General features: G+C 38.2%; 2 protein-coding genes across 2 annotated transcripts in view; both read left to right on the plus strand.

Annotated features, from left to right (window-relative positions):
• Positions 1–2874: 2874 nt before the first annotated feature.
• Positions 2875–7954, plus strand: dnal4 (dynein axonemal light chain 4). The gene is made up of 4 exons (XM_023958856.1): positions 2875–3005; positions 3451–3525; positions 4390–4473; positions 6938–7954. The coding sequence occupies exons 2-4, from the start codon at positions 3454–3456 to the stop codon at positions 7100–7102; spliced, it is 321 nt and encodes a 106-aa protein (XP_023814624.1). The 5' UTR covers positions 2875–3005; positions 3451–3453; the 3' UTR covers positions 7103–7954.
• A 5553-nt stretch (positions 7955–13507) lies between these two features.
• The window catches only part of LOC110015368 (extracellular serine/threonine protein kinase FAM20C), a 37951-nt gene continuing 28949 nt past the window's right edge, over positions 13508–22509 (plus strand). The window contains exons 1-8 of the mRNA XM_020704808.1: positions 13508–13597; positions 13866–14336; positions 17486–17661; positions 19206–19284; positions 19429–19521; positions 19645–19760; positions 19914–20094; positions 20327–20436. Of these exons, the coding sequence (XP_020560467.1) occupies positions 13867–14336; positions 17486–17661; positions 19206–19284; positions 19429–19521; positions 19645–19760; positions 19914–20094; positions 20327–20436 (1225 nt within the window). The 5' untranslated portion in view covers positions 13508–13597; position 13866. The remainder of the gene's footprint in view (positions 13598–13865; positions 14337–17485; positions 17662–19205; positions 19285–19428; positions 19522–19644; positions 19761–19913; positions 20095–20326; positions 20437–22509) is intronic.

Consider the following 22509-nt stretch of genomic DNA (forward strand, 5'->3'; position numbering starts at 1 on the left):
TCTATCAGTTTGCCCCAGGGCAGCTGTGGCTGCAACAGTAGTTACCATCACCAAGTTTGAATGAGGAGTGAATGAATAATGGAAACACTGTAAGCGCTTTGAGCGTCTGGAAAAGCACAGATAAATCCAATCCATTATTATAATTATTATTATTATTATTATTATTATTATTATTATTATTATTATTATTATTATTATTATTATTATTAAAGTATGTTTAGAATTTGTGTAGAAATGATCCCTTTTTCAGCTTTATGCCTGACAGTAAAATGTTTTTTTTTAAACTTCATTTACCTACAGAATGCTTCTCCATTTCTTATATAAGTGAACATTTTCAAATTTTGTTTCTAAGCTCCAGGGAAACTCACTTTTTCCCTCAGTTTTCAACTGTTGTGTCAATGCTGCTGCAAAAATATTTGCTGGTGGCATGACTGGCAGCGAATATGAATCAATAAGCTGCCTCAGACTGTCCCCTCTGATTTCTTTATTTTGACTTTACTACACCACCAATACTGTAGATAAAATAGTTTTTAGTAAAAAAAAAAAAAAAGACAAGAAAAAGGAAAAGAAAATCCTTAAAATCATTTTAAAAAGATTTTATAAATGTCAGCATTAGTTCATAGATGTATTTCTGTATGTGACTTCAACATTTTCCTCATTACACTATTGATTATCTGTTTGATGCAAGTTGCAATATTGTTCTTCTGGTTATTTTCTGCAGTCATTAACTACAGAATTATTTGATTTCAATGCTTGAAGGGCCTATGCTATATACCTTATGGCTTTTACAGTAAACAATATCCAGGTATATAATAATATATTACCTTCGGCATTCAAACAAACATGTTTTTATTAAATATTGGTTATTTTCCTGAGTTCTTTTCCAACTCTGAAATACAGTAAGACGACTCAGTCTCTGAGGCATCGGCTTTCGCTCTGTGTGGGTGCCGCCCATTTCATGACGTCAACCTAACATCGGCCTCAGCAGCGTGTCTGCCTCTCGCTCATGAAAACAAACAACATCCAGGGTTTGGTAAAGATGGATGTGCATATTGTGCATATAAAATGAAAACACCCCTAGCTCTGTGGAGAAAGTGTGTGTGTGTGTGTGTGTTAGCCTGGAGGTGGTGCTGGCAGCGCACTCTTCCTGGAAGGGGCTGTTTCCCACTTATCTACGTCAGCTTGTGAACCCACTCATTTTCATGGGTTGGGAGGGGCTGGTGCTCAGAGCGCATGTTTTTAGAGGAATACTCAGAAATGCGTGAATGGATCAAATACCGCTTTGGGGATTCTTTTCGTGAGGAATAAATATTATAATACACATAAAAGCTAAAAACAAAAAAAAGATTTTGCATGGTATAGGCCATTTAAGCTAAATTATGTATAAAATAACTTATACATTGACACTTGTTTAAAAAAAAAAGATAACAATTTTGAAAATCTTTGTTTTAAAGCAGATTTCCTGCATCAGATCCATTCATTTTTTTCTAAACACGTTTTTGTCCCTTTCGGGGTCACGGGGCTGCCGGAGCCTAACCTGGCCATTTGTGGGTGAAGGCAGGGGACATCCTGGACAGTCTGTCACAGGGCCACTATCACACACACTTGGGGACAATGTCGAGTATCCAATTAACCTTTGAGTGTTTTTGGAGTCTTGAAAAAACCTGTAGAAAACCCACGCATGCACAGGGAAAACATGTAAACTTGCAAAACTCCACACAGGAAGGTTCCCCATTGGTGATTCTGTTTCAGGTGCCCCAGTCAGGACTTAAACTGGGGCCTTCTGGCAAGAAGGCAAGAAGGAGGCAAGAGCACAAACCACGGCGCCACCCTGCAGCCCTCGTCAGCTTCATCTAACCGTAACATCTACATGCTACTGGCTCACAGCAACAACCCTTACATCCTCCTTCACTACATCTATGAAACCGACGTATTGACTTCCTTATAATTTTACCAACATTGTCAACATCCCTCCTATGAATGTGTTTAAATAATCCCAATCTGCTTCCATGCATTTATTTCGAAAATATGTAACAGGAATTGTTTCTCTGATGGGTTTGTTCCTTTCTTCTATCCCAAAGAGAACTTCAACCACTTCATCTCTGCTACCTCCAGCTCTGCATCAGTCTCTAAACCAACAACATGGCTTCTACACCTCTCCTGTCATTCTTGATGACACTCTTGTCACATGTCCCACATGAACCCCTCCTCCACCTGTTCCAACCTGCTTTTACACACCTCATAACCTCTTTCCCACACTTTCTGTTGCTCTGGAATGTTGTCTCTAAGCAGGCCACAACAACAACACCAAACACAAGAATACTAATTTAATTTGATTTAGTGATTTATTTTGAATCATTAAAAATAACTGAATAATGCAATAAAAAATACCAAAGACGGAGACATCAAATCTGTTTTAAATATAAAGTAATAATGAATTTAAAAATAAAGAAGAAATTACCAAAGATTTTTAAAAATAATACCATCTTTCATTATCATGAATAGATACTTTTGCATAATGCATACAGTACACACGTCACATTAGATTAATTTATTATAACGGTTATCAACTAAAATCTTAATTTGTTGCTTGAAAAGGAGTGGGAAGAAGAAAATGTAGTCAAACCCCTCCCCCCCCCCACAATTTGGTCTTTATCAAATCAAGTGCAGGCTATTAATCAATTAATTAAGTAAAACAATGTAACAACAACAACAACAACAACAACAACAATAATAATAATAATAATAATAATAATAATAATAATAATAATAATGAAAAAGAGACGTTTTAGCTGTAGAAAACATTTCTAATTGAAATTACACGAGATGACAGCATCATTTCGTCGGGGGCGGGGGGTGTTGATTGACCTTGCTGTAACCAATAAGAACGCAGCGTGACTGAGAGGGGCGGGCTCTATTTGTGTTTGTGCTCAGTTCAAACTGTCTCCTTAACAACGTATGAAAACGAACGATAAAAGCAGATTGTGTTGTTGGATTGACGCCTTGTAAGTATAGCATCCCTCAAAATTAATGTAATAAGCATTTGTGTGACGAAGTGGCGTCATATGCAATGCCTTGGTGGTGTTTCATGTGATTCTGAAGCATCAAGCAGATGCTGATGTGAAGGAAAGCTAAGCTAACTCTTTAGCTACTGGAAACTGCTTTGCTAAGTGATAAATCCCGGTCAAACATATATGGTGACATCTGTCAAAGTATATGGAACAATTTCATTTTCGAGGAGGTCCGTTAAGATATAAACTGCGAGATTCAGCTGGTTAAGGTTCAAGCTAACTGTTTCTCTAGTCGGGTCATGTTACTACATTGCTAGCTGCTATTTGTGTTTGTGCTCGTGTGTCCTGTGTCGTATGGTTTCCTTTCACCATTTAGCAGCTACAGGTTCTGACTTGGAAAAATGGACGGCATTAACTCGAAGTACACGTCTTCTTGTAGGTGATGGCTGGAACCGGGGAGGGGAAGAAAGAAGAGGCCGATTATAAGAGACTGCACAACTTCCCCCTCATCAGGGTAGGAGAAAGCACCGGAAACAGGACAAGGACATTTGGAAAATATCATAGCAGGATCCCCCCGTTCGTTTGCTTATTTAAAGATCCATTCAGATGACAATGGGGTTGTTGGTGTTTTTAAAATGTTCTTACATTTTTCTCATGATGGAGGACATCGTGAGAAAAATGCATGCTTCCTGCTGCGCTTCATTCTGATTCATCAACTTGTAGACAAGTAGATCTATATACGTCTTTGTTTTTCTCGTCTGAGCTGACATCTGGCTGAAAACTGTACAGCTGGAGCAATGTTGCTCGTCATTTCTGTTGCACTCGTAATGTTAGGTTGGGGTTGAGAGGAGAGAGCGTGTGAACAGATGATGATGATGGGAAGGGGTGGCTGTACTTAGGCTTATTTCTGTTGCACTAGTACTGTTAAGCTTAACAGAATTGGGGGCTGTAATCTAGTGGGAGAATACATAAACGAAAAGCTCTGTGCAACAGGGGATAGGGGCTTGGAGCTGCTCTGTACCAACAGTCCCGCCCACAACTCAGTTCTGATGAACTACTGCCGCTCTGTGGAAACTATGTCCTAGAAAACCACACAGATTTTTTGATATTGCCTAAAAACGGCATAATTATAATTGAAAAACCACTGGAAACACGTTTGCTATAAATTGAAAGATGATCAGAGTGGGGCCTTAAAGCTAAGCATCAATGTGCAGTTTTTGCATGACAGACTGCAATTAAACTAAAATTAAGAGTTAATGTGATAGTTGGTGTACCTTGTCAACGTGGATGCCAGTGTTTTACTTTGCTGTGTATTGAGGTATTTGAAGAATACGTTTTCTTAGAAAACTGGAAATTGACCATATTTGTTTGTTCACAGCACACAGACATGCCAGATGAAATGCGAATAGAGACCATGGAGCTGTGTGTATCAGCCTGTGAAACGTTTGCAACAAACAATGAGGTAACTTACAGTGGAGGAAGTATTTGATCCCTTGCTGTTCTTGTAGGTTTGCCCACTTGAAAAGAAACAGTCAGTCATCCTAATGATTGGTCAATTTGAATAGTGAGAGATAGAACATTACAAAGAAACTAATTTAATTTAAATAAATGTATTTGCACTTTATTGAGGGACATGAGTATTTTTTTTGGCAAAACCCTTTTTAGAGCACAGAGGTCAGACGTTTCTTGTAGTTAATGAACAGATTTCTGCACATATCGGGCAGAATTTTAATCCACTTTTCTGGCAAAGAAAAGCTTCAGCTCTCTCTATAGGTTTTCAATAGGATTGAGGTCCATGAGCTTGACATGCTTCTTCTGCCATTCCTTGGTTGCCTTGGCTGAATGTTTAGGGTCATTATCCTGTTGGAAGACCCATCCATTATCCATTTTAAGTCTCCTGGTGGAGGGTAGGAGATTCTCACTCAGGATCCTCCCATCCACACAATCCTCTGCAGAAAAACACCCTCAAAGCATGATGTTCCCACCTCCATGCTTTAGAGTGGGGATGGTGTTCTTGGTGTCATGGGCAGCATTTCTCTTCTTCCTGAAACGATGGGTTGAGTTGATGCCAAATTCCTCAGTTTTGGTCTCATCTGACCACAGCACCTTTTCCTAATCACTCTGTAAATCATAAAGGTGTTCATTGGCGAACATCCAGCGAGCCTGCACATGTTTGTTCTTAAGCAGGGGTACTTTGTGAACACAGCAAGATGTTAAACCATTGCTTTGCAAAGTATTTCCAATGGTTTTCCTGGTGACTGTGGTTCCAGCTGCTTTGAGGTTGTAGGCCTATTTCTGTTCTTTTGATCATGGAAACCCCATGAGGATTTGGAGCCCCAGACCTATAGGTGGATTGGTTGTCATGGTCATGTATTTTGGCTAATTTGCACCAAGACCTGTCACCTTAACCCAGTCACCAGCTTGTTGCTGATGGATTTGTAGTCCGTTCTGGTCTTGTGCAGGTCTGCAATCTTCTCCTTTAAATCCACCGAAAGCTCTTTAGTCTTTCCCGTGTTGGAGAGTTTGGAGTCTGACTGATTCTGTGGACGGGTGTTTTTTTTCTACAGGTGATTATTTCAAACAGGTGTTTTCAGTTCAGTTGACAGGTAGATTAGGAGACTCTGACTGGTCTGTGTGAACCCGAACTGTTAATAATTACAATGGGGTTCATATACTTATGTAATGAAATCCAAACAAATTTATATAAATTCTTTCAAGTTTGTTTCTTGATTATGTTTGTCATTGTTTATCTCTCTCACTGTTCAAATGAACCTACTATTAGTGTGGCAGACTATCAGATTTTTTTAAAGACCCACTCCAATGAAACTTGTATTTTTTTTTTACATGTTCTTGTAGCATTTTTTTTTTAAATGATGGAGAACATATAAAAAAGAATTTCAGATTTAAAAGTTCATTTCTGAGTATTACTGTATTCAAATTGGGAAGAATCAGGAACAGATGAAAAAATGCTGTTTGAGAAAAAGCTCTTTTGTGAAGCAGCAAGTGAAATGGGCGGACCAAAGTCTCACCGCTTCGCTCCATCCTGATCCATCTACCTGGAAACAACTACATCCATGGACAACTTTGTTTTCCTCATCTGAGCTGATGTCTGGCTCAAAACAGTACGTCTGGATAGCTCTGATATTCCTCGACATTTTTGTTGTACCACTTGGTACCCCAGCTTGGGGTTGTGAGGGGCTGCAAGTGTAAACAAAGGGATGATGGGAGATAACCGTGGCTTGCTTTTGTGGCAACAGTCTCGCCCACAACGCAGACCACTGGGAACACTTTGAAGAACAGAAGACGATCGGAGTGGGACTTAAAGTGGACAAACCGATAAAATCGGCAAGGGATCAAATACTTATTTTCTCCACTCTAAATGCTTACTTTTCTAATATTCAAATCAAATCACTTTTCATTCAGATGTGCAGCGGTGGACAAAATTGTTGGTACCCCTCAGTTAAAGAAAGAAAGTCCACAATGCTCACTGAAATGACTTGAAATGTTCAAAAGTAACAATAAATTAAAATTTATTAAAAATTAAATAATCAAAATCAGCCATTACTTTTGAGTTGTTGATTAACAGAATCATTCAAAAAAACAAACTAATGAAATAGGGCTGGACAAAAATGATGGTACCTCCATAAAAGGCTGAGAACTAATTGCCCACGGGGTCATGATGAACTCAGGTATGTCCTTTAATTGACCTCACAGCTGTTTTCAAACCCATAATCAGTCACACATAAAAAATGTGAAACACACACAACACCCCCCCACACACACACACACACAATATAATAAAACATAAACTAATGTTGATGAATGTTAGAATTAGAAATTCTGGCTTGATACTGAAGAGTTTCAGTCAGGAATCAAAGTGTTTCTCATGAATGTGTTGCTTCTTTTCCTGTTCCTCCATCCCATAGAGTGCAGCGAAGATGATCAAAGAGCACATGGACAAGAAGTTCGGCAGCTCTTGGCACGTGGTGATTGGCGAAAGCTTTGGTTTCGAGGTCACGCATGAATTGAAGAACCTGCTCTACATGTTTTTTGGAGGGAGCCTGGCCGTGTGCGTGTGGAAGTGCTCGTAGCGGCTCCGCCCTTTGCTTTATCCCAATGGTGACTGAATTGGAAATTAACACCAGCTTCTAGCCAGATTCTGGTTACATTTGGGTTTGGCACGTCAGCTTGTCTATACTACCATCCACGAGGCTCAGTATGGTGATCTGAATACAGAGAACACTTGAAAGTCTGACATCTTTGATTGGCATGAACAGCTGCTAGCCTCTTCCGCTACAATTCCTGTTACACTTGTTTCTTTTTATTTTTTTACCCCCATAAACCTGTTCTGTACTCACTTTAAGCATTGTCCTGAGTGTTTGTGAGAGTGCCTGTGCAGTTCAGTTACTTTTCTCAAAATGGCAGCTGGCCAGGGTCTCCAATCCCCTTTGTCCTCCTTCCTTCTTCAGGGAGTGTGTGTGTTTGCAAGTGTGTGACTGAACTGACACGTTTGTGTGTGCTGGACACACACTTTGTTTTGGTATGAACCCTCTCAACCAATGGTAATAACACTACTGACCACTGAACAGTCTAAGCACAAGAAGTGCAAGCCTTTTCCTGTCCGCACCGCCTGAAACTTCTCGCCTGTGCAGCACTACATGGTTTTCAATAAAGTTTTTAAATATTTTTTACGTGTACATATCTTGATGGAAAGCTTCATTTTGAAGGTATCTTCTTATAACCGAGGGCTCCGAATCTTAAAGCCAAACAATAAAACCCGATCCACCTTTTTTTCTCCTTGCTGTTTGTAATGATCTTAAACCGGAGCCTTCTTGGGTGACAGCAGCAATGTGATTGCTTCATGCAACTGAAAGGATCCTGCTCAGTGGAGCATAACATGTGAACTGACCTGATTGTATAATAAAGTGAAATGTAGTGAATGACTTTGATCATCACATTGCATTTTATTCTCAAAACCTTTGGATTTAATGCAAAGCTATTTTTATGAGTGCATTTCTAAACAAAGTGATCAAAGCAAGAGGTAGTAAAAGGGATTCAAAAATCAAAGTATCTAAATATTGACATCACCTGTCAGACAGTATTTGTAATATGATGTAGGTATAGATCTTGTATTTAATTGGTATTAAAAAAATTACTATTTGGACAAACTACAAGCATTTCATTTATTAGGAAATAAACCGCTATTACTCAGTTATTCTATTTGTCAGAATAACGATTCATGCTCTGCAACCATTTTTTAAAACATGTTTTTGCTAATCCTAATTCATTTTAAAAAAATAAAGGCAACTGAATTGGCTTGATTTTGTTGGCGCGGGAAGAAAAACACTTTCTTTGGGTGATGTCACACTCAGTCCAGTTCTCATATACGGTCAATGGTTGTAATACTTTTAGTGATCTAATTTGTGCAGCAGCTTTAATTTTTTCTGTAGATTTTTTGAATAGAATTATTATTGGGGTGTGCAAATAACCACGTGGTGTTTTATTTGGAGTTATTTATAAGTTACTGAAGTGGCTAAAGAATAATGTGATGTTATAAAAGGTCACAGTTAAACATCAGTAGCAGTTTGGATCTTGTAAATATTGACAGATGAGGAGACCTGGCAGCCCGGGTTTAAATATCTATGTACATAAAATGTCCTGGCTCCACATTGGGTCAGCCTGCACTTTCAGCTCACCCCTACAGTAACTGTTGCCCTTTGACCCTCACTGTGATTTACAATGTTGAGATACAGATCCAAAATTCTGCCAATGTGTGAATCTGTTTCTGTTGCTGCAGTTTAAAGGAAGCGTCAGGATCTCTCAAGGTAACAACAGCAACCACATTTCTAAAGGCATGAAGGACATTTGAGATGTACAAAGCAAAACAAAACCCTCAAAGGTCCTATTATTAGCAGCACAATTGTGAACATGGATTATTGTGTTTTTTTAGTGATGGCTGCATCACAGTATATTTTAGCTATTTTATTTAACCACTAACTTTCTCTTTGCCTCAGTTAACCTTCATAGGCTCTTGAGAGGTTTTGACAGAATGCTTTAGGTGGAGTACAGCCAGAGCAGGTCATAGTTAATTTTTTATTTTGTTTACCAGCTTAACACACCACAGAGGCAGTTAGAAAACAAAGACACTTATTTTCATGTTTTCACTGACATTTTTTTCTGGAGGCAAAAAACAAAACATTCTCTTGCACTTTTAAATCAGAAAAGATGGGTTGTGTCCAAATTCCTTCATACTCTCTACTTAGTGCATTATATAGTGCAGTCACCATTTTTTAGCGCTGTCCAAATCTACAATTCCAAAATCTAGTACCATAGAAATTTCCCAGAAATCTGCAAAAAAAACAGTGTGCATTGAGGCCCACTAGACTAGATTGGCAAATTTAGACCACAATGCATTGCATTTGAACACATTTTCATGTAAAATTCAGCATTTCAATTAATCTTTTATAAACCATCGAAGTTTTCATCATCAGAAAAGTGGATTCATAAATTTTCTTCTTAAAATTTTCATATTTATTAGGTTTTTATGGGAAATCAGTGTCGTTAAAACAAAAAAATAATGAGCATGGTGTCCAAATTGCTTTTAAAATCCGGGGAATCAGATAGTCCCTATATAGTTTTTTAGTATTTAGGGAGTAGGGAGGAATTGGGACATAGGCGTCAAGTGCTTTGCCTCAAACTTGAGCTGTAATGAAGTAATTTAAGAAAATCCTGTGTGTTGCAAACTGTGATTCGTGGCCACTTATTACAAACTATCTGAATATATTTTTTATCTACTTTATACACTTTTTTAAAATCTGAGAATGAAAATACATGCAACCATTACTGATCTTTTCTGACTGCATTGATAAAACACTGGGACATTTGTTTATACTCTATTGTTATTAAGCTGTCAGTGTTAATCCTTTTGCCTTTTTGACCTACAAAAAATCCACCTGTTCAGGAAGATCCCGGTTGACAGGTGACAAAAGGCCTCAAGAATAAGAACTGCTGTTATTATTTCCCTTTAGAAGTACCCATGTACAGTCTGGACTAATTTCTACGTCATGAAAAAAAAATATGGAGAACATTCATGTGACAGGAAAAAGATGATTATTTTTGATGTATGATTCATCCATTTCCCATGACCTGTAGCTGTGACTTTACAAGACCTGATTACATAAAATCATTTTTTGTGTTACAAAAAAAGGCATCAACCCAGAAATATATTATAGTGCATTAAAAATGATTCTAAAAAGCTCAAAGTCTCCTTTAACAAACTTTCATTCCTGTTTGCAAAGGCTTTGTACCAGTTCAGTGTGAAAAAGATAGAGAATGGTCAGAGTTTGAGGATCCCTGACCTAATTCTGCATGTAAACATTCTGGCATAAGGACTGAGGATGAATTTGATGGGTAAATGTGGATGTGTTGAAGCTCACACTGGCGTAACACACTGATAGCTTTCACCTAGATTTACCTGGCTGACCTAAATCATGGAGAGTACCCTCTGGATTCAACAATTTCTGTGACAGCCCAGTTAATCCGCTGTATAGCCTGTCGGTAAACACGCTTCCATCACGGGGCCACCTCATCCATTATTCACCTCAGTCCTTCTTCATTTTTCTCCTTTATCTCTTGAGCATGGTTAAAAATTCATGATAAAAGCAATAATGTCACATTATGTAAAGGCTCTGATGGTTTGTTTGGACTCAACACTGAAAAGCTTTCTATGACACTTCTCATGCAAGAGGCTCATGGGAGCTTTCTGTGAATTTTGAGACAAGTTTTTGCTAAGAGAAATGAAAAAAGAAAAGTGATGCTTTCTGCATACAATTCCCCACCCAAGTAATGCAAGCTTCCACATTCAGAATACATAATCCTACACCAAATCTTTGTTTACCTCTGGCTCTTCGTGGATATGGTTACTTGACTGCTAATGGTGATTTTAGACAGCCCACAGGGATTTAAAGGAACAGTCCATAGATGCCTGTTGTTCCCGATTAGTTACAAGCTCAAATTACATATATTTTCTGTGCTATAGTCAAATTTGAAAAACAAAAACATGATATTTTTTTTCATAATTGGAAATAAATTCCGGCATCAAGGGGTTAAAAAAACCACAGCAGAGATAAACCTTAGATTTAAACATTATTAGGGCTCTCTCAACAAAAAAAACTGAGGATAATTTAAGTCAAAGGCTCATGTAAGATCCCAGAAATGTTGATTACAAAACTTTTGCAGGAAACAGAAGCATAACAACTTTGCATTCCAGAAAAAAAATGACTCCACATCAGACAATTTTGCAAAAATTACTTTTTGAGGCACTCTTTTGTCTTTTGTTTCATTTTGCCTTTCATTGCAAACTGATATCATTTGATCAAATCTGAAAGAAATGTATAAAAAGAAAGATCTTTACCATATTCCTAAAAAAAGTTACCTGGCCTCTAAAGTGAGGTCTCCAAAACAAAACAAAAAAAAAAGACAGGAACATATGGATAATAAATCACAGTTTGTTGGATGCACCTACAAAATTTGATCTAACCTGTACTGATTTGACAATTTGCCTTAGTTTAACATTTTATCATCTCGCTGTTTTCTTATTGTCTTCTTGTTAATCTGTTCTCTTTAGTTTTTCCGTCTAGTAAGTCCTGGAGGCCTGCCTCTTTATTACTTTTTAGTCTAATGCACTCTGTCTCTGCTCCTGCTGCATACTGATGTATTATACACAGGCTGTCTCAGGTTGGCTCCATTAGCACACAGACACCACTCTTGTTTGATGCGTCTCCTCTGTTCACTTGTTTTAGTTTATTATTATACAAATTTCTTTTCCAAAATGTAGAACCCCCACCCCTTCTTTTATTTTTGATTGAAGCGGAGATGAAGAAATTCAAAGCCGTGTACAGCAGAGAAAAATAAAATAATCTATATTACTGGGCTGTGTTTGGTAATGTTTCAAAAAATAAAACTAAAGATGAGTAAATGTAAGATTTTTATTCCCTCTTGGGTCTGTAGACTGCTAATGCAACCCTATCTTGTACTCAAAACATGTAGTTGTTTAGCCATGAGCTACATACACACCGAGCATTTGACGCTCCTTCAAGACGTGCTAAGCGCATGTTCTTGAACTCACATTTAGCTCACAATGTTCACACTGGGCAAGCAGGGAGAGGCTGTTTCTTCCCGTTCCTTTTCTACTCTTGTTTACTAGCGTGTGTCCGCCACCTACAGTTGGAATGTGCTTGGTGTGAAATGTGGAAGCGATGTAAAGCCCTGTAATCTTGCTTCAGGCTTTTTCTTTCACAGCTCTATTCTGATATATAAAAAGTTGATGTCATATCATTCCGTCCAGGCACAAACCACACTCGTTGATTTCTTCTCCATGATCAATTTTCAAGTGGTTAGCACTTCTGTGAATTAAAAGAGACCCATCCATGTTTAACTACCAAATGTGAGTCCCACATTGGTCAAAGTTCAACATGGTTTGACTTTTAACGTGCATTCAGTGGACACATGTTTTATACGTGTAGTTCCAAAACAGTTGTGTGGTGACACGTGAATGCGAGAGTTTTGAACGCAAAAATCTGAAGCATGCAGCGCATTTACACGCATTTACAAATACTTTTTTATTAAAAGGGATCATCTGAACATACCTTGCAGTAAACGGTGTGAACGTAACTTTTAGAGAAAATTCAAGCAACAGCTTTCACCTGCACAACTAGCTTGACATGTCTAGAGATGTGAACTAAATGTTACATCACCCACATCACCCAAAGAAAATGGCTTACTTCCCACTCCAATGCACTGAAGTCAATTCTGTCGCCGTTTTTTCATGATACAAATGCCGCCATGTTTGAACCGGACAGTGCCAGTAAGCAGTGATTTGTTTGATTCAGGCTGAGATAACATTGTTATGGCAACCATTCTCACCAATCAGGAGTTAATTTGTTGGAAATCCACATCCCTTTCACTAAAAGCGGGCTCAGGAGAATCTGTTGATCAAATATTTCAAACACTCAACATTTTTACTGAGGCATCTGATTGGTCAGTTTATAACTGGAATAATTTGCACTACATAAAAAAATACCATGCTTAAAATTTGTGTAGCTAGGCGTGAATGCAAGAGTTTTGAACCCGGGAGCCAGAAACTTGCGTTTGAATAGGCTTTTTATTGAGAGTGGCTGCTTGACCGCAGGTTGCCGTGAGCAAACCTTCACACCAAACCCAGAATTCTATTCAGTTATGCATACATTTTATAGCAGCATTTACTGAAATCCTCAAAATAAATAATCCTGAAAAACAAAACCCAGACTAAGAGGAAGAACCCAAGTTCTCCTTTTGTTGTGAACATGCCTTTTTTTCTTCTTTTAAGTAAATTAATATACATGTAAGACAAATAAAGTGTTGAAAAAAGCCCTGGTTTGAATCCGATGACGAAACCCATTGATCTTTGTCCAGATCACTGTGACCTGGCATTATTACCAAATGAACATCACAGATAGCAAAAAACAACAAACAGTGAAGTTCTTCCAGGATGCTCATACTGTCTCGTACTCCAGGGATAGAGTTGAGAGCAGGCTTTAAAAAAGAAGGTATGTTTATCTTTCATTCTTTCTCCCTGCTGTTATCTTAGTATATAAAATTAATTTTATTATAATAAGTCCTAAGTCAATATGAAACTTGAGATAGTGACATATTGATCCTGACACCACAATGTACCTTAATCTTGAGGTATTGTTAATTGAAGGCTGGTTGCATGTTATTTTTCCTCTCTAAAGCCTTTTAGCCTACCCTTTTTCAGTTTTTCCATTCTTTTCTTATGCTTTCTTCCCACTGGGGGTCTGGATTTCCTCATGGCAGTATGGCGTGGCGTGTGCGCCATCGCTCCAGGACAATCTGCCTGTCCCTGGTCTTCATCACCATTTTCATCCACCTTCTGCTGGCATTTGTCTCGCTTTCCATTCCCCGCCTGCCTTGCGACTCCCCACTGCCACCTGGGACGCGTGCCTTTAGAGACTTGGCACGCTTCAACCACACCTCGGATGGCATCAAACGTCTAGCAGAGCCTCCAACTGGAATTCTAGAAGGTGATGCCAGAGGTCACAGGGAAACAGTCGTTGACAAAGAACTGCCAGCGAGAGGAGGTATGACGGCGGGCATACGGCAACATGGTGCCAACCAAACAGAACGTTTGGAGTCTGACTTGTTGAAGCTAAAGGCGCTGTTTGACCATCCACTTTACAACATCCCTACGCCTTCCATCCCTGAGGATGACTGGCTGCTGAAAGTAAAACCAAAGGCCAAGGAAAGTGAGAGGAGCTCCCTGATGTGGTCAGTGTGGCACACAGTGAATGGGCTTGGGGCTGTCTGTGAATGTTTGTGTGTTTAAACCTCTGATTGTGCAAAAACTGTTCAACGATGTTCACCAAAACCAAAATAAACTATATGTATAGAATGGGATTAAAGTTATATGGATCGAATCAATGCAAAATGAGTTAAAGTCTCAGCAAGCAAAACCTCTATGAACTTCAAAAGAATTACTTGATTTTTATGTTTTCAACGAATAGAAAATCCCACATATGCTTTTGGAAGATTATAAAATAAATGTACAGGCTTGAACAGAAGTGATGGTAACTTTTAATGAAAAACATAAATTTGACCATCAGAACATCTGGATCAAGATGTGACCTTCAATCAGAATCAGAGGTGCCATGTAAATATGGAGGGCAGGAGTCACGGTGCTGTTGTTTACTGCACTTAACATCGACCACAGCAAGATGAGAGGAAAGTTTTAAGAGATTTAAAAAAAATAATGAATTAAAGAAAATCTTCAAGCAGTTTCGTGTTCCTCTGTCTACACGACAGTAAAACACTCTTTTTGAATGTGGCTGCAAATTGTAAAAAAAAAAAAATGTGGATAATATAAATGATAATCAAAAAGCCAAAGACAACCACAAAAGAAATGAAAGAAAAATTCAAAGGGCAGAGTATGCCAGTATTAGGTCATACCATCCATCACAGTTTTAGCCAAAGACTACGGAAATCTCCAAAGAGGATGATGGCATTTTGCCACCTTCCATATTGACAAGTCTCAAATACTCTGGGAGAATTTCCTTTGGGGCTTTATGGCAGCATCAGCTTTGTGTTTACATTCACAAAAATGAAGAACAGGAAAAGAATGCTGGTCCAATTGAAAAAATGGAGTCAGCTTTGCTGTGGTCGGGGGCTGATCTTCTGTATTTGGGCGCTGGTGTCTTGAATCTGTGCAGATTCCAGGAAACGTTAAGACCTTTAACACATTTTGGAGCCAAATGTGTCCCTGAGCAAAATGTAGTCCAGTTAAGTGTACTACTCAGTTTTTAAGGGAGGTAGTATACTTGAATTTGCTTTTTATGAACTATCTTTATATTGTGAATTTAAAATGTTCTAATTTAGTCTAAAGAAGTATTCAGTTTTGCATACTCCCTGCACTACACATAGATAGTCTATAGTATACATGCTATACGTATACTTATAGCGATGCTTAATAAAATAAACTTCAAGTGTACTACTTTCTGCTAAAGGGCTAGTGTCAAACAGCTTGGTCTCAGTTGCAAGGGTCTTCAAACTTTTCTGTTTTCATGGCTGGATTTGTTGTTTGTGGGGTCATGGGGTGTGTGTTTGTCTACGTGCGTGTGTTTGTGTGTGACTACCTTTTAGTAGTTCATAACTGAGCAACTCAAATCATGAAACACAGTTATTTTGATTTGATTTGACTGTTCTTACAGTACACGTGTCAAAACAGGCTCAGCCAAAAGTCCACAATACTAAATAAGGGTCAGGTGGGCAGGTCAGTAACAAGCATAGGAGCATCAGAGGAGAAGTAGTCAGGATGCAGGCAAGATTCGGGGCTGGCAGCAGGCAAACTGAGTCAAAGACAAAACAGGGTCAGGAAATCAGTTCTGTATTCTACCGCTCAGTAATGCAGGCAGCAGGGCACAAACTATACTTTGCACTGAGTGAGGCTCAGTACTGTGATTCAGCATGCTGTGATTGATTTGGGAAATGAGAGTCAGGTGTGCAGCACTCAGAAACTGAATGCTGAAGTTGCTGGGAGATGTAGTGCGTCTAGAACTCTGGAGATGGTTCCCGCCGATGACCACAGAGGAAGACACAGCTCTGAGTTCTGACAACGTGGCTTTCTGTGAGCTCTGACCCTGTTGAACACACAGAAACACAGCAGAATTAATCTAGATAAGCAAGGAAATCCCTCAACCTAAAAAAAAGCTGAAGCCATTTGCTCATAAACAATAACCTACTGAGTGAAACAGATGTCTCATTGACAGTTACAGAAATCATTTAATTGCTGTGAATGCCTCAAGTACATGGCATTCACAGCAAAAAAAAAAAAAGAAATCCAGTTAAGGGTAGCATCATTTCTGTCTTGGCAAGTTTCAAATCTTTTTAAATAGTTCTATTAAAGAACAATTCAAAAGCAATATCATATTTCTTTTAAGTATAGAAATAAACTTTATTTATCCATGAGTAACTTTGAAAAAAAAAACACTAATACAACAATTTTCTTTATAATTATATGATATTTTTGTGAATTTTGATCTATCATTACTTTTTGATAGTTTTGAGTTATTTCAGTGATTCATGTGGTCTTTTCCATTAGTAGAAGTGTAGGCTACCACAAATGTTGACCTTTTCCACACTTAATTGTTTTAGGAATTTATATATATTTTTTACACAATTATTTTTGCTTTATAAAATGACAAAAATGAAGCACACATTATGTTTCTAAAACATGCAGTAAATAAAACTTTAATAAAAATCTGAATTAATCCAATAAATTAACTGTCAACCAATTTAACTTTCTCTGTAATTTCTTGTGTTTTTTTAACTTTAGGCTTTATTTGGATCTCAAAATGCACGTTTTGGTTGTAGATTATAAATAAAGAGTGAGGGGGGGCCGTGGTGCAGCGGTAGGGCAGTCGACCCCTGATCAGAAGATTACAGGCTCAATTCCCGCCCCGCCTGCACATGTGTCAAAACGTCCTTGGGCACCGAACCCCACCTTTCCTCTGGTGGAAGGTTGGTTCCAGTGTTAAACAGCGCCACCAGTGTGTGAATGGCTTTGGTGAATGTAAAGTGCTTTGGGCCTTTGAGGAAAGTCGAAAAGTGCTATACAAGTATACACCATTTACCATTTTGAAGGTCTATGTCCAACTTGCAAAGCAAAAATGCTGCTCCCATGGGATAAACCTCAATATTCAATACTAACATAACGAATAATAGAATGTTTGAATGAAGACCTTTTTATTATTTAATTGTAATAAGTTGACTTTTGTGTATTTGATCCATTACTTCAACAGAGATGAGGTTTGTCTTATAGTCATGTGATTGATCAGGCAAAATAAAGGATTTTCTTTGAGTATCTTCGATTTTGTTCTTTACGCTTTTTGTTTTTAAGCTGTGTACTTCTCGTCTACTTTCAGGGTGAGCGCTAGCCAAGAAGGATACGATGAAGTTCAGTGGAACAGCAGCAGTGAGAGCCACCCTCCATGGCTGCGCTTCCATCTGGGCATCACCCGTTGGGAGCTTTACCCCCAGCATGACCCCAACATGGAGCTTTTGACCCAGCAGATCGCCACGCAACGCATCGTCAGCGCAGGTGTGACATGTGGCTTCTCAGCTGGAGGTTTACCTTGGTGATCTATGTGCTGAGACTCAATCATTTTGATTTACTTCAGTTGAGAATTAACACAACTGCAGTCTGTGGCAATGTGATTTAAAAAAAATTGACCCAACCTGACAAAAATTAAAATTCTATGCCAGTTTTAAAAGTCTGCAAGCTGCAGGGAGTCTAGCTTAAGTAATGAGAAAAGACTGTTGTGATTGTGCGACTCCTGAGACTGAGGGCTGGACTTCTAACTAGAGATCCACTTTGAAGTTTTCTTGAAGCAAGAGTCTGTGAAGCTTTGAAACACCCAGGAGATTCAGCCTTAGGTGGTGGTAGTGAAAGGCCAAGAATACATTTCCAACTGTCTTCTCTGTGCTGATGTTTGAACTGCTGGCTTGGAGGGACAGTAAGCACAGAATGCTTGCATGACCATGACTTGGTGGTACTTTTGAACAGTTTTATTCTTGTAGAAATACATCTCTCTTATGTCTCACTCTGATCATCTTTTGATATATTTTAACAGTGTTCCCAGTGCTCTTAAATTACAGTCAGGCCGTTTTTGGCCAAAAAAAAAAAAAAAAAAAGGGTGTAATTTTCCCGGACGTAGAGCAGGAGTAGCTCATTAGAAATTTGCCTCTAGACAATTGGGGCAAAGAGACTCCTCCCCTTACCTGTCACCCATAACTGAGAGGTCTCTGTTCATACTCTCTCCCACTACCTTACAGCCCCTCACAACCCCAATTTAACATTACTCATGCAACAGAAACGGTGAGCAATATTGAAGCTATTTAGCCATACAGTTTTGCGCCAGATGCCAGCTCTGACGAGGAAAACAACGTTGTACTATTTGTCTACGAGTGGATGCATCAGAATGGAGAGGAGCAGGTAGACTGTGGACCACCCAATGTTTTTCAAATGGCATTTTATTTATTGATTAGAGTAAACAGATACTCAGAAATAAAATTTTACGCCTAATATTCTTTATGTATGTCCTCCACCATCAGAAAAATGCCACAAAAACATGTTAAAAGCACAATTTTCATCAAAGTGGGTGTTTAAATGAACCTCATCATCTACAGTTTTCTTTGCGGAATTCTGTGCAGAAGCAGGAAAAACTTTTTTGCTTTAAATTGGGAAGTATCAAATTATTTTCATCAAAAGTTATTGGGATAAGGTATACAGTATGTGTTTGTTCTGGTAAAAAAGGAAAAAGGTTTTGTGACACTTTCACAGAAATGATGTTGTTTAAAACAAAAGCAAAAAATAAAAAAACAACAAATGATTGCTGATAACATCACTAGATTAATGTAGAGGGTTCAATTTTGAGAGCTCAGATGGATACAGGACTTCATCCTTTAAACTGTGTTATTGTTTTATGATGAGAATTATTTTACCTGCTGCTTTGTGCGTGTTGATGAGAAAGCGCCTTTGTGCTCCCTTAATGGGCAACGTGTTCAGTCACAGCAGGATGTTTGTGAAGGAGAGATTGCACAGTGATGGTTACCACGGTAACACTCCCCATGTTCTTCCTTCAGTGCAGAAGTCCGGGGGGACACAACTGAAGCTGGTGATGTCATTTCCAAACTATGGACAAGCCCTGTTCAAACCCATGAAGTAAGGTGAAAGTTGACTAACTGACACAGAGTTTTACAAAATACATATCATGAATGACCTTCTCCATCTTTTGACTCATTTCTTTGTGGATTAAGTCCCATGTTTGCACTGATGATTGTATAAATTTAGGCTTTTCTCTGACAGACAGGAGAGAGAAGAAGAGACCAACTACAATCTTTACTACTTCTCTGACTTTGAAAGACACAACGCAGAAATTGCAGCTTTTCATTTAGACAGGTAGATTCAATTATTCTATGAGAAATGCTAAACTGGAGGATGAAAGCACTCAAAGCAAAATCCATCATTTTTCTTCTTCTTATCCATGTCCTTACTTCACAATTTTTGTAATTCCCTCTGAAGGATTTTGGGTTACAGGAGAGTCCCCCCTGCAGTTGGAAGGCTAGTGGATGTGGTCAAGGAGATCAAAGACATCACCACGGATCGCAAATTGGCCAAAACCTTCTTCACGTCCCCCGGTATACACTTCTCAATTATTCATAAACTCTGCATAAAATTCCTTTGAAACATTCTATAATAAATCTATAAATAGTCCTGCTCTGTTTCACTCTAAAACTCTATAAGGCCATTTTTTTTACATTCATCTCACATAATGCTCTTGCTCTCCCTAGTGGGCAATGTGTGCTTCTATGGCCAGTGTTCCTACTACTGCTCCACTGAGCATGCTGTGTGCGGAAGACCTCTGAACCTAGAAGCCTCCTTGGCTGTCATGCTACCAGATCTGTCCCTAGCACCTCGGAGAAGTTGGAGGTCTCCATGGAGACGCTCATACAGCCGCAGCAAGCTGGCAAAGTTTGTATATTTCGAGGAAAAAATTGCATTGATATAAAATGACATTGTATCATTGATATTTCTTAATATTTTGCCTGGAAAATGAGCAACCTCTATAATGACTAATATACATATTTTAATTAATTTTAACAATAAGTTTATTGCTAAATTTGTAAAAAAAAGAAACAAAAAAAAAGGAAACTACATTTTTTCATTTTGAGTAGGAAAATGAATGTTTCTCTTCTCTTCTCAGATGGGAGACAGAACCTAATTACTGTTCAACTATAAAAAAGACTGCGCCTTACAACAAAGGCACACGCCTGGTGGACTTCATGGATATGGTCATTTTGGACTTTCTGATGAGTATGTGTTCTCTGGGTTTGGGATATAACAGAAGTCTGCAACCTTTAGCACTAAAAACCATTTGGTTCTATTTCTTACTGATCAAAACCCAGCAAGAGACGCAAAATTCCACTTTACTACTTAGAAAAACACACTTTATTTATGTTTTTGTGCCCAATAAGCCGTTTATTTATAAAATGTAGCTTTTAAAGATCTTCCTGCTACAGCAGATTTACTTGAGTGTAAAATGCAAGAAAGTCAAACGTAACTTTTTCTGTCATCATGACTTGCGTACACCATCATGCTTTTATTATTTTGACTATGAAATATAAACATGCCAACATTTGTTTAGAATCCAATTTTTATATGCAAGCATTAACCATAAAAAATTGTCTCTGAACAGCAACTAAACAGTGTTGTGAAGCAGAGGATAAGAATATGTGTTTTAAAATTCTTCTAAAATTAAGCCTTAATGAACTAAAGGCGTATACTTATATAGCGCCCTTCTTCCTACTAGGACAAAGCGCTTTACAGTCACAGACCCATTCACCCAGTCACACACATTCACTCACACATTCACACACTGGTGGCGGCTCCGCTGCCAAACACAGGCGCCAGCCTACCACCAGAGGCAAGGTGGGGTTCAGTATCAACCAAAAGTACAACACCATTTTTTACTCAAATTGTTAGCATTTTTCTCCAAAGTCAGTGAGCCACTATGGAAAATTAGTGTGGCTCCAGAGCCTCAGGTTGCAGACCCCTGGTATATGTTTTTATGTTTTAAAGCTACTTTTATGCTGAAAAAAATGGCAGAACAAATGTTCAAGTCAAAAATGATTGATTTTGTTGAATCTTTTTGGACTTTCAAGTGATGATAAAACACACCCAAACAGACATTTTGACAAAAAAAAAAAACAACGTATTTCTGTTCTATGTTTTTAGTCATGCAATGTCTCATGAATCTAGCATGGAGAACATGTTTCAATCATTTTTTTCTTTTAGAGATGATAGATTCCTCTTATGCATCTAAATAAAGTGTCAGAAGACACTGCAGCAGCACTTCAGCTAATTAGTGTAGCTGCTAAACTAATGCATCAAGGGTTTTAAGTACGTGGGCCTATAAAAATGCTGTGTCTGTAGGCAGTTTGCTGCCTTGACCTCTCTTATTTATTTATTTTTTCCTTTTATGTACTTCTGGACTATAAATCATTTGGAAACATTTTTTTCTGCAACACAAAATATGAATTTGTCAAAGTAGTTCTTCTTAACCCTCACATATTTACACTTTTACATATTTAAACCTTTTAAACCTTTACACAGAGGTAACATCTGGTGTGTTATGTGTTCCATGTTAAAACAAACTATCACAAATTAACATTTATACATGTTAAAGCCTGAATTTGCAAATTTAATCGACTATAATAATCGACTTTTACGACTTCACGGAAAAGCACCACGCGCCAGTCAGTTACGTTGGTCACCATGGTAACGAGCCGTCGCAGTGGTTGCTGACAACTTTTTTCACCATACCATCAAGGTAAGTTAATAGGGTTTGTTTCCTTTGAAAAATATTCTTGGTAGTTTTTGTGTCAGATCCGAGAATGTCTTTAGTTTCAGAAGAAAAAAGGTTATGTCTCGTGTCTAAACTAAAACATTGATTTATCGTGGGGGGGGAAAAAATCATTTCATACTCTGCTAGCTTGTGTTGTCACAACCGGTTAGCATTTGAAGCTAATATTAGATACATTTCGTGTCACACTTTTAAGTGAGGAAATTGATGTTTTAAAGTTCCGTGTCGGCATATCTGTAAGGCCTTAACTCTAAAATGTATTCAGGCGGTTTGTTTATAAACTAAAGCAACTAAATCAAGAGGTTAGCTACATTTATTACCAAACTACCAAACATCTTTTGTAAATATTATGTGCAGTTTTTACCTAAAAATTGACAAAATAACTTACTCCTTTTCATACTTAGATAGAAATATTGTTTATTTTGTTCATTATTCTTGGAGTGCTTTTTATTACTATACTCCACTATATGTCAGTGCTCTACGTGATACAAAATAGAACTGGCTTTCTCCTAAAATGATCCCTG

The sequence above is a fragment of the Oryzias latipes genome, chromosome 1 (assembly GCF_002234675.1).
Source record: "Oryzias latipes chromosome 1, ASM223467v1".
Lineage (NCBI taxonomy): Eukaryota > Metazoa > Chordata > Actinopteri > Beloniformes > Adrianichthyidae > Oryzias > Oryzias latipes.